This window comes from Microtus oregoni, unplaced genomic scaffold (genome assembly GCF_018167655.1).
Source record: "Microtus oregoni isolate MIOR12 unplaced genomic scaffold, Mior012 000015F_ref0000493, whole genome shotgun sequence".
In the NCBI taxonomy this organism is placed as follows: domain Eukaryota; kingdom Metazoa; phylum Chordata; class Mammalia; order Rodentia; family Cricetidae; genus Microtus; species Microtus oregoni.
Window position 1 is genome coordinate 10,717,573 of NW_024543074.1, and position 12,520 is coordinate 10,730,092.

Below are 12,520 nucleotides of genomic sequence, written 5' to 3' on the forward strand. Positions count from 1 at the left end.
GCATAATACCCATAGACATAAACAAACAAATATCTAAAAGTAAATAAATAAATAAAGTGAAAAGAGACACTCCGATGAAAAAGCTCTAGCTCAGTCTTAACACCATAGAAATTGTCCCTTGCCTGGCCTGATGGTGCAGGGGAATCATAAATTCAAGATTGACCCGTGCTACAGAGTAAGCTCAAGGTCAGCTTGGCCAACTTGGCAAGACCTTGTCTCAAAATAAAAAAGGGCTGGAGATGTAGTCCAGTGCCTGACTGTTAGCTTAGCACACACAAGGTCCTGGGTTCAGTATCATCACCCCAGGGGGAAAGAACTCTACAGGGGAAGGCCAGACAATCAGAGATCTGTTTCCCCTTGATTGCCTGGGGCAGTCCTTGATCCTAGCCTTGTTCTGCAACCCTCCCCTCACCAGCCTTGGATGAGGCCCCCTCTATGATCATCCCTGTCCTCAGTGAGTTAAGAAGAGAAGTACCTGTCCCGTTGCTCCCTACAGTGAGTACCTAGCTTTACCTCACCGTTTTCTCATCATGGGCTCCAGGGGTCCCTCCCATAGGTGAGAATCCGGGAGAGAAGGAGCCTGCCAGCCCACTACAGGCCAGCTTGACAAAATCACTGGCCAGACACACTCCTCTGCTCACTGGAGCCTGGAGCAGTGAATCATCTATCTCCTTGAGAACCCTGAGTCACTCACTGTGCTGCTTTGCAGAGACACAGGGGCCTTCACTCTCCCAACAAAGCCTCCCCACCAGACCTCAGCCTTCCATCCCACTGGGTAGCATTTTGTCCCCTCTCCTTCCCAGAATCTGACACAGAACGAGCAAGTGGCCAACATGTGCCAGAGCAATGAACAAATGGTGTCCGCATTCCAGTTCCACAGAGCGGTAGAGAGCAGGGGTGAGGGGTGAGGGTCTGCTCAGTGTGACCTGGCCTCAAGACTTCTAAAAACCCGCCACCACCCTCCTCACATGGACTTCCCAGCCAGAGGAGGGCTTCTCAGTACCATCACTCCAGAAACACAAGGCTACAGGCCACACTGCCCCAGGTTCACAGACCGGGAGGGAGCCTTCCACCGAGGTCGTAGCCCCTTCATAGACACAGAACAGATCCCATCCATGGTGTTTTATTAGTGTAAACTTCAGGTACAAACCGATTGTATGGAAAAGTCAAGGGCCTTGGTTCTCCTCCAGAAAGACTCCTGTGAAGAGCAAGAGAACAGAGTAAGGAAGAAGAAGCTATGGACTGAGCTGGGCTGGCCTAGGCCCATGACACAACCACACAGGCCAACTGCTAACTGCATCCCTCCAGAGGCCACTACCTTGTTTCCACCAACCAGAATATGATCAAGGACTTGGCATTCGTCTTTTTGCCTCTATTTCCCAAGCCTAGCACAGTGCCTGGCCCATGGTAGAGGTGCAGTGAGTGAAGAACTGGATGGTTCACTAGACCTTCCAACGAACCATGACTGCTTTTATTTGTAAGGAAGAGAACTCATCTTAGAGTAAATTTCCCAAGTTATAGTTTTATGCTACAGGGTTAAGTCTGCTCGCTGCCTCCCATGTTCTTAATATTGTCATGAGCAGTAAGCGCAGACTCAAGTGATTGACATACACACGGGCACATCAAATAGTGCCCATGCTCAAAGACAATACACATGTGAAATGTTAATGTACATATGTTGCATATACAGACATGCAGAAGCATCTATGCAAACATACACGTGCACACACAAGTGAATATCCAGTCATCTGGCACCCACAAAATCCACAAGGATGGGTTCACTTAGGAAAGAGTTCTCTGTGGTTCCAAGTAGACAACCAGATACACCCTTCAGTACAGCAGTCCCTTACCCAGGATCTAAGCCTCCCGCCAGGAAGCCAGGTTCAGCCTAGGGATGGAGCTACAGTTGACAAAGTCTCGTGGGTATGAGTTGGACATGAAGATGTTGTTCTTGGACACAGTGGTGATGCCAGTGTTGTCACAGATGATGCGAGGAAAGGAGATTCCAGCCAGGGCCTGTCTCTGCTGGGCACTGAACACACCTGGGTTCTCCCACCAAAACCTGCATGGGAGCATCATGGACACCATGTCTGAGGATGCTCTGAGGGAGAGTATCCTGGGTTGGGAGGACATCGCCTGGCTTGAGCTGCCTCCTAAGTGTGAGAGGGCCATGGGAGATTCTGCCCTACAGCTCAGGAGAGCTCCAGGTCCTAGGCAGTGCCTACTAAGCACAGAAGACAGGAGCATGATTTCTTGGATATGTCTCTTGCTCCTGTCCAGTGGTCTCTGGGCCCCTGTGTCGTGCATGCAACCACAAGGATAGAAGAGAGCCTGGGTGGCATTTGTGATTTGTTCTCTTGATTGGACACCTTTGTATAATACTCCTAAAGGTGTCATGCAAGTTAGATAAGAACTAGACATGGAGATGCTCAGGGCCATGATGGAATGACATCAAAGAGAGACAGAACTAAACTGTGACTATCCACATGGTGACTGAGTAACCCTGAGAAGCCCAGAGGAAATATTAAGAGTGGCATTTTGGGACCGGCAAGATGGTTTGGTGGGTAAGGGCACTTGCCACCAAAGCTGACAACCTGAGTATCATCACTGAAGCCCACATGGTGGAACCAACTCCTTAAGTTGTCCTCTGAGCTCCACCTGAGTGCTGTGGCGTGCACATGCCTCCCAGCCCGAGTCTGTGCCCCCGAGCCATCCCACGGCTTCCTTACCGATCGCCATCACGTAGCTTCCTAAACTGAGTGCCAATGAGACAGGCAAGGAGCTGACCTACTCGGCCGTTGGGCTCCAGGGGCTCGGACACACCACCCATCCAGATGTCAATGTTGTTGGGTGTGCCATACTGTGCCATCAGTTTCTGTGCCAATCCCAGGTTCTTTAGCACCGTGCCAAGCTCGCCCACTGTGCTGGGTTGTGGAAGCCCACAGAAGCGCCTCCAGGCATTGTATCCTGCATTGGGTCAGAGAACAGGTAGCATTAAAGAGACCCCTGTCCTCCAGGGTATAGAGAATACTGGCAACAGCAGGGGAGATCTATACAGATGTTCAAAAGTCCACCTCGGCGCACGCACCAGAAGCAGAGCGGAGCCCTGAAGGGGTGACTGGCTCAGGTCAAAGTGCGCAGTTGGGCTGCCCCAGACCCCTCACTGTCTTTTCCTTTCTCTCTCACTCTTTGGCAAACCCAGTTGTCACAAGTCCCACCATGCCTACTTCCAAGAGGCATGGAAATAGCCTATTGTCCCTTGGAGCCATCCAAGGCCTCTCTCTCTGACCCAGAGAGTGAAAGTGTGTCTCAGAGGCGTGGCCACTTATGCTCCTCCACAACAGAGGCATGGACTTTTGGGTTAGATTGATTCGCTTGGGTCCAAGCTCCAGATCTGTCATTGACTTGACTACAGCACACAGCCAGGCTCTGAACCCTAGTTTCCTAATCGGCTCCTGCCCTCGAGTTCATGAATGCGTTAGAGGGACCTGATGATGGAAACAGATTTCCAGATCACGGAATGATACCGTTTCCAACTGCAGTGCAGGATACAAGAGTCCAGCTTGCAAAGATGCCAAGAGAGGCTAAGATACGCCTGTGGGGGGGCCTGGAAAGGGCAGGGCAGCCTCAGGTGCTTCCTGAGAGTAGGAGAAAGAGCCCTGCGCAAGATGGGAAGCTATGAACTACCCAGGAGGTGATCTGGAGCTGCGACTGCTCCCTCACCTGGGAGGCCGTGATCTCTGCTGCGCTGCATGTTCAGAGCAGGCAGGTCCAGCCCAATCCTCATAACCTGCACGAAGAGTCGCTCCCGGATCTCATCCACCACAATCTGGTTCTGGCGGTTCAGTTTGGCAGGGGTGGCCATGAGTCCTCGGAGGATGGGGTCAATGCCACCTGGGACAAGAGAGCAAGGCGAAAGAAAGGATTCGCTTGGTGCCCGATCCTAGGTGCACTCTAAGGATTTAGAGAAGAGGTCTAGGTACATGTAACACTTGAAACCAAGGTGGCCACCCGTGAGCAATCCTCAGAAGGCAATCTCGGACATTAGGGTTCATAAGCTTGGGATGACCCCAGCCCTAGCCTCTTGGGTCAATGAGACTGCAAACCCATGCAGGATCCCCAAAGAAGTTATGGAAAGATTTCTTCCCAGCCTAGTCCCCTGCAGCAGAATCCATGCCACCCTGCCCTCAGCTGCTGGCCTCTCTCAGGTACCACTCACCCTCCAGCACAACTCTCCAGCTAGCAAAGAAGACCTTGCTGAGTGGGACCCGAGGGTTGGGCCCCGTGGGCCGGTACTGATTGTCCAGTCGGAACATGAAGGGTTGGATGAGGGTGTGGCCATAGCGGAAAGCATTGGTGAAGACATTGGCGATGCGAGGGTCTACTGAGTCGTTGTAGCCTCGGTACCTGGGTAGGTACTTCCTCATGGCTGCTGGCCCTAACACCAAGGGCAGGTAGTCCCGGTACGTGATGATCTAAAACAAAGTCACGTGGGAGAGCTGTCTAGTCACTCCTCCCTGCAGTCTCTGGCTTGGGGGACCAATCCCACCTGCCTAGGATCAGGGTCGGTCTTACATCCCACAGCCTTAGATCTGAACTTAACAGAGTGGAACTGCAGGACATAAACAGAGCTCTGCTGTCCCTGGCTATGTGACCTTACGTCATTTATTAAACTCTCTGACCCACAAATGCAAACGAGGAATCAATTATACCACTGTCTCTCTCACAAGATTAAACAAAGTTGGTCACTATAATATCTCTCTTGCCTGTAAGTTAGTAGTGTCTCATGTCTCATGGAGAGCCAGGGACGTTGAAATAACTGAGATTATTCACAGTGCCCAGCAATAGCCTGCACACAGTAGGGCTTGGTGCAGGTGTGTAGCAGGACAGAGGTCTGCTCTGGTGTGATGTCCTCAGTGAAGGGAAAGGTGTGTCGGTCTCCCTCTGGATCCAAGGCTGGCATTGCCTCTGAGGCTGAAAGGAATCCCACTCGTGAGTGTGAGTGTACATCAAACCCCACCTTCAGGCCTTCACCTCTCTCTAAATCTAGCAAAGGCATGTGTGCCTGTGTGAATTCATGGCCTTGTGCGCGCACGCCTACCTGCGTGTGTGGTGTGTGTGTGTACATATGTGTGCGTGTATGTATAATTACTTACATTTTGGGGAGAATGAGAGTCAATGCAACATCAAAAGTTGGAAAACAGATGTAGGAACACTGGCCCGGGGTGGGGGACTCAAAATGATGACAAGTGGGCAAAGAGCCAATAGTGACAGTGTTGTTTCTGCTTCAGATCCTCCGTAGTAACAAACTATAGAGACGATCTCTGAACGACCCTCCCAACGCCATCCCTAGGCCCTCAGGAAAGACATCCTGGGAAGACAGAGGGAAGGGATTGCCCTTGCCAAGCATGTCTCAGAATCTGCCGGGTGTTTCCCTTTGGCTCCTTTGAGCCTTGCAGTATTATGGATAAAAGAGTCAGTGTTTAGCAGGGACAGTAACTTGCCCAGAAACACATGGCAAGGCTGCTGTAGGACAGCCTACCTGGACCATGGCCCCCACGATCTTCCGGGCCTCCTGGTAGAGCCTTTCCCCACTCCAGCGAGGATTCAGGCGCTTCAGCTCTGTGGCCAGCCGGTTATGCTCTCGAACGAAGAGGGTGTGCACAGAGGTGAGCTCGGGCATCTCACTGGAGCGCATGTCCCCTTAAGAGAACAAAGTCTTTGTCACATCTATGGTCTCCTTCCCCTGTCCAGCAAAAGCCTTCAGTGGCTCTCCTGTGCCTGTTCTCCACCAGCCTTATCGCACCAGACTCACAGGTCAGCTCCAGGCTGACATAAAGCTTGAAAACACCGCGTTCCTTCCTGTGGCCTTGTCCAACAGCCATCCGGTTTGACATTAGGAACTCCTTAAGCATGAGGTCCAAGGCTTGTGCCTTTCTGTATTTTACCCTTTGCTACACACACACACACACACACACACACACACACACACACGCAATACACACACACACACACACACACACACACATACTACTCACACACACCCCAATGCATGAACACTCCTAAGAACCAATAGTCAGCTTATTGTCTTGATTTGGTGTAAGCCAAAAAGCAGTATGCATGTTTTCTGCAAAAATTAAATGTAACCTCGGAATCCTTCACAAAACAGGACCCCCAAAGCTCCCACTATTTGAACATAGTTGTCAGTAGCATGCTTACTACAGGCTGATGCTAGCCTGGGCTACAAAACAAGTACCAAACTAGCTAAGGCCAACTATACAACCCAGTCTACATCACAGAGAAGAGGGTGGAGTTCTGGGTGTGACCACAATACCTGCCCTAGTCCTATCCCCTACTGCCTGGTGTGTCCATTTGAAACCCCATCTTCTGTCTTCCTAAGAAACCAAAATGGCGAAGAGGTGATATTCTGTGACGGTATCCACTAGAACTTTCTGGGGTGATGAAAACAATCTCTCCTCCACTTCCGGTAGGAGAGGCACTAGCCCATCGGACCGCTGAGCCCTCAAAATGTGGTTGCTACAAAAAAATTGGATTTGGTTTAAAAACATTTATTTATTTATTTCAGGACAGGGTCCTCACTAAGTATAGCTTTGACTGTCCAGGAGCTCACTCTGTAGTCAAGACTGGCCTTGAACTCACAGAGATCTCCCTGCCTTTGCCTCTTGAGTGCTGGGATTAAAGGTGTGTGCCACCAAGCCCTACTAAAAATAATTTAAGGGGCTGGAGAGATGGCTCAGCGGTTAAGAGCATTGACTGCTCTTCCAAAGGTCCTGAGTTCAATTCCCAGCAACCACATGGTGGCTCACAACCATCTGTAATGAGGTCTGGTGCCCTCTTCTGGCCTCCAGGCATACACACAGACAACATTGTATACATAATAAATAAATAAATATTAAAAAAATAATTTAATATTAAAATAGCCATGTGTGGCTACTGGCTCCAGACTGGGCAGTGTAGTTCTAAAGGGCGAGGGCACACATTCCTCTCTGTCCTTTCCATTCTGTCCCCAAGGGACAGCTCAGCTCTCTCTTTTCCATAACATAGAGGAGGAAGAAAGAGAGAAAGAGATAGATGATGCAGGCTCCTTGACAGCTTTGTGTCTCCATCTTAGACTGATAGGGTGGAGGTGTGTGTGTGTGTGTATGTATGTGTATGTGTGTGTGTATGTGTGTGTATGTGTGTGTATGTGTGTGTATGTGTGTGTATGTGTGTATGTGTGTGTACGTGTGTGTATGTGTGTGTACGTGTGTGTGCGTGTGTATGTGTGTGTGTATGTGTGTGTATGTGTGTGTATGTGTGTATGTGTGTATGTGTGTATGTGTGTGTATGTGTGTGTATGTGTGTGTGTATGTGTGTGTATGTGTGTATGTATGTGTGTGTGTATGTGTGTGTATGTGTGTGTATGTGTGTGTATGTGTGTGTGTATGTGTGTGTGTATGTGTGTATGTGTGTGTGTATGTGTGTGTGTATGTGTGTGTATGTGTGTGTATGTGTGTGTGTATGTGTGTGTGTATGTGTGTGTGTATGTGTGTGTGTATGTGTGTGTGTATGTGTGTGTGTATGTGTGCGTATGTGTGTGTGTAGTTTGTTTTTGTGGCTGTTATTTTCCTTTCTGTCTCTATCCAAATGTACCAAGGCAACTAGACTAATAAGATGGTGAGACCAGTGTCTCTCCTCACAACCCACAAGCTGATCACATATAGGCTTCACAGGCAACACCTCTATGCCACTCTAGTCCAGACCCCAGGCTGACCTGCCAGGAAACAAGGGATGCGAGCAGAGCGGTTGGTGAGGAGGCAAGGGTCGTCGTGTAGGTTGTCAAAGGGCAACAGGGCCCTGCCATTGTCTTGGAAGCGGGTATTGACAGCCAGCAGCCCGAGCTGGTTGGTGAGGTTGCGCAGCCTCCTGGCCAGCGGCTCCTCGCTGCCATACACCGCGCTGGCATCCACGAAGGAAGTGAGTGCATTGATCTGGTTGCGAATGGTGATGTTGCTCCCCGTGCATGCTGGGCAGGAGCGGAAGAAAGGGATGCAGTCCTCTTGGTTCCTGATTCGAGGGTCATTGGGTGGGATCTGTGGCACAGAGAGAGGCTAGCCTGGCTTTTGTGGACAGTGACAGTGGGCATACGTGGCTTATATCACGCCAGAGAGAATTCTGACTCCTCCAACATGGAAGGAACCTCTCATGGACCTATAGAATTAGTGGGGCTCAGCTAGCAGAGATACTGAGGTTTAGGGGCGTGACAAAGAATACATTGAATGGTATGCGGAGATGCCTTTGGGGTTCGGCAAGGCCAGTCCTCTGAACCTTCTTCACTATGTGTCTTAATCCTCTTCTTCCAGGTTTCTGCCTTTTCCTCTAGGTTCCCCATCTGTCACCCTTCCCCTGTCTGTCTATGGTCCCTCTATCTCCCTCTCAGTCTCTGCTTTCATTCTCCCCAGTTCCCTCCCTACACAGCAGGGGCCTCAACCCTGACCCTGACTACTGGACAACAGAGAGAGAGAGAGAGAGAGAGAGAGAGAGAGAGAGAGTCGCAGGGTTAGGGGGAAAACCCTCAGAAAGGGAGGAAACAGGTCAGTGCTCCTACCCTGGGAGTGTGAAGGAGAACGGTGAGGTTCTCATCCCAGAATTCTCCCAGGCTCACAAAGAGCCAGTCACCCCACCCCCACCCCCACCCCCACTACCCAGGGCAATGCTCAGCTAAGGGCCCGTGTTAGGCTGGGAGAGTGATACCCTGGTTGACAGCAGGCTCTGCGGAGGGAGTATTGACTCAAGACCAGCAAGCAGGGGCTAGGAAGCATCTAGGGCACAGAAGGGCACAAACACTAATGCGAACCATCTTCGGTGGATGGAAGGGGGTAGCACCTTGAGGGGGAAGCACGGGGGCTGCTGTAGGCAGCTGATCTCGCAGTTGAGGCCAGTGAAGAAAGAGGACCGGGTGGCTGGCTCAGGAGTCAAGGTTAAGTCGTGGTCCAGAAACTGTCCCCACTGCATGAACATTAGCGCACGCTGCTGGTCCCGGGTCAGCTGATCATTGGGGAAGCGCACGATGGCATTGGAGACCGCTCGAGCCTGTAGCGAGCGAGCGACAGCAGGAGTCAGTGGGCGCCAGGGTCCCGCACATCGGGCTAGGCTCTTCTCCCTCTACTGGACGCTCACCAATGGCACACTGAAGCCACCACGCTTGACCCCAGGCGTCCAGCCGAAGGGTAATGAGAAGCCATCTTCGTACTCAGCCGGCAGCCAGCGTGCAAAGGCGCGGTTGGAGGCCCCCAGTGTGGGGCTGCGCCTGCAGGGAAGCACAGAGCGCTGGCCCAAGGGGTCGCCACAGGCGGGACCTAGACCCACGACACCACACATCCGCAAACTGCCCTGGGTCCGCACCTGTTGTTGCACTGTCCGGTAATGGTGCGATACTTGTCCTGCTCAGGGCACGTCACCCCCACGTCCTGATAGGCGCAGCCACTTGACTTGGACAACAGATTCAGCTGAGCAGGTGCCAGTAGGTCTGCCAGTGGGAACCAGGATCTTAGACCTGAGCCCTCCCCCACCCCATTTCCTATGCTAGGCAACCTGGGTCTGAGAGCCCAGTGAGAAAAGAGTGGGGTGGGCTGGCTATCGGGGAAGCAGAAGGAGGGCTAGGTTACCTCTGAGACTCCTAGGAGCGGTGGTTCTCAGTTTTCCTAAAGCTGCGACCCTTTAATACAGTTCCTCATGTTGTGGTGACCCCCAACCATAAAATTATTTTTGTTGCTACTTCCTAACTGAAAATTTTCTACTGTTAGGAATCATAACACAATGATCTGTGTTTTCCAATGATCTTAAGTGACCCCTGTGAAAGGGGTCGTTCCACCCTACAAGGGGTCATGACCCACAGTTTGACACTGCTGCATCAGAGGGAGAATTAGGGAGGATGGGGTAGAAGTTTCTAGGGGATGAGGGGTAGTGACTAAAGGGGAGGGTTACAGTACCCGTGACATTGAAAGGCCCTGGCCGCAGGGGCTGCAGCTTCCTCTTCAGCAGGTCTAGAGCCACGTGAAGATAGTCTGCGGCCCTTACAGCTGTTCTGGTGGCTGCCACGGGCTGCTTGAAGTAGGATATGAGTTCCATGGGGCTAGCGGTGCCTCTTCGAAGACTCTCTTTGATGCTGCTTAGGCAAGGGAGGGTCAGAGAAGGGGTACAGAGACACTCAGCAGAGTCCAGCCTGTGGCGGGCAGACAGAACCGTGTGGAGAACCACAGAGCAAAGTGGGTTTCTTTTGTCCACAGGGTATGGACCTGCCTGTCCAGACAGAAGCAAGGCCATTGGGAGTGGCTTTGAAGACGTTCCTACAGCCAGAAAGTCAAGGACACATAGATAGGTCCAGAGTCACCTAAGTGTCCCCATCCTTTCTACAAAGCCCTTACTGTGTGTCCTGTCTCCAAAAGGTGTGGAGCAGGTTTGCCCAGGACTGGCCAGTGCCTGGCATTCCCACCTTTCTCTACGCTCTTTGTAGGCCTTGTCCACCAGCTGCTTGGCCTCCTCCATCGAGGCCAGGATCATTGAATTCTCCACTTCCCCGGGGATAGCTGCCAAGAGTATAAATCACAAGGTCAGGCGTGGTTCGGGACCTTCACCAGGCTCCAGAGCTAAGGAAGCCTGCACAGGGAAAGGGAGCCACTGAGCTGAGGAGCTCCCCAGTAGACCCACTCACCCTTCCTTTTGGCACTAGTACCTGGAGTGGCACCACTGGAGGTCTGCAGCACTGCCAGATGAGCCAGGAGGCCTGCCAAGGCCAAGAATAGCTTCATCTCTGCAAAAGACCCCAGCCCAGGAAGCGCACGGAGCATCTGAGTACAGAGAGTATTGAGAAGAGGCTCACCATCCCTCATCCCCCAAGTCCCCTTCTCACACTTCTCCCCCAGTGGTTCAGTCGATGAGGAAGGCCTCTGTGAGTGAGGGGTCTACAACCCAACCCACCCTCCAGCTGTAGTCTCCAGTCCCCAAGAGCTCCACTCTGCAGCTCACCTGATACACTGTCAGCACCTCTCCCTAAAAGTGGCCTTTTATGTCCTCTAAGCTGGGGGCGGGGCGAAGTAAAAAGAGATCTGGCCCAAGACTAAACTCTCCTCCCCTCGCTGTGTATGGGGAGTTTAGGACGCCCTTGTGTCTGGTATAAAGGTCAGAATGAAGCAACTGTTTTTAGACGGACTCACTTTGAAGAAATCATGGTAAAGTGATTGTTTCTGTGAGTTGTTTTTCTGAAGGAGTTTTGCACTCTTTGCACGATCTTCCTCATAAGACCTTCTTGGCAAACTAGGAAGTCTTGTACCATATCAATCACTCCAAATAGTGCACAATTCAAGGCTGAGCTTACAGAGCTGATGTGCTCTTTAAGAAACACAAAGATTGCAGGCAGTGGTGGTACACTCCTTTAATTCCAGCACTAGGGAGGCAGAGGCAGGTGGATCTGTGAGTTCGAGGCCAGCCTGATCTACAGAGCAAGTTCCAGGACAGCCAGGACTACACAGAGAAACCCTGTCTCAAAAAGAAAGAGAGAGAGAGAGAGAGAGAGAGAGAGAGAGAGAGAGAGAGAGAGAGAAACACAGGTTAGGGCTGTGTTGTGAGGAACTTGTCTCTCTCTGAAATGTCTTTTGTAGAGCAGTCAACAAACATGCTTGTGGAAAGTCACTTTGGTGTTCAGTTCATCCTGGAGCGTCTCTCTTCAGTCACCCTGCCTGACTCACTTTACCAACAGGACTGCACAGAGAGGAGCCCATGAGATGGAGGACCTGGGCAAGAGACAGTGATCAGAGCTCTTCCTGGAGAGCACAGACAGCTAGCCCCTCAAAATGTCGGCTCAACTGAGTATCCCAGATTCCTTTGAAAGAAACAAAATTCAGGAGCCAAAAGCTAAAGAGCTATGGGGAGTCCTGTAGCTCCCCCCACCCCGGGGAGAAGGGAAGATGATGGGGAAAATAACAGTAACGTTGACCCCTTAGGTGGCCCCAGAGTCACCCCCTCTCCAATCCTTGAACCCAGTGGGGCCAAGGGAACAGGAAATCTGGCTGGAGACTGTTGGGCTTCACAGGAAGGAGGACCCTGGGGGCTGGAGGCTCAGAGCAAAGGCAACTTCCTGTCTCGCCACGGCCCCTTCTTCTTGACTCTGGTGGGGAGGGACTCATGTCTGCTCCTGGAGGGGCAGAGCTGGTTGTGGTTGATGGTCAGTTGGTGATGCAGCCCAGGGCCTCTTCAAGACAAGAGCAGTCAGTTAGGAAGGTTAGGTTAATGATTCAAGGTCGTTATGAAATAGAAAGGGGGAATTTCTCCATTGAGAAAGGCTTAGCTGTAGAACTGCCATTCTTAACCAGAGAAAGTACAGTGCCTGTCTACCTCCTGGGACCCTTCCCAGGTCTGGGGTAGGACTGTATGGTCACCTTTCTGTCATCCACTCTTGCCTATGCTCAGATCCCATCTTGGGTAAGGAACAAGGGACAAGGCCACACCCAAATAAATATCT

The 12,520-nt window shown here is 51.5% G+C and overlaps 1 protein-coding gene across 1 annotated transcript; it reads right to left on the minus strand.

The window, feature by feature from the left end:
* Nucleotides 1-1,857: 1,857 nt before the first annotated feature.
* On the minus strand, nucleotides 1,858-10,811 carry Mpo (myeloperoxidase). The gene is made up of 12 exons (XM_041665415.1): nucleotides 10,736-10,811; nucleotides 10,496-10,589; nucleotides 9,993-10,168; nucleotides 9,406-9,529; nucleotides 9,181-9,310; nucleotides 8,887-9,093; nucleotides 7,775-8,093; nucleotides 5,543-5,703; nucleotides 4,220-4,475; nucleotides 3,724-3,894; nucleotides 2,730-2,967; nucleotides 1,858-2,062 (listed from the first exon to the last, which is right to left on the minus strand). The coding sequence occupies exons 1-12, from the start codon at nucleotides 10,809-10,811 to the stop codon at nucleotides 1,858-1,860; spliced, it is 2,157 nt and encodes a 718-aa protein (XP_041521349.1).
* Between the last annotated feature and the right edge of the window lie 1,709 nt (nucleotides 10,812-12,520).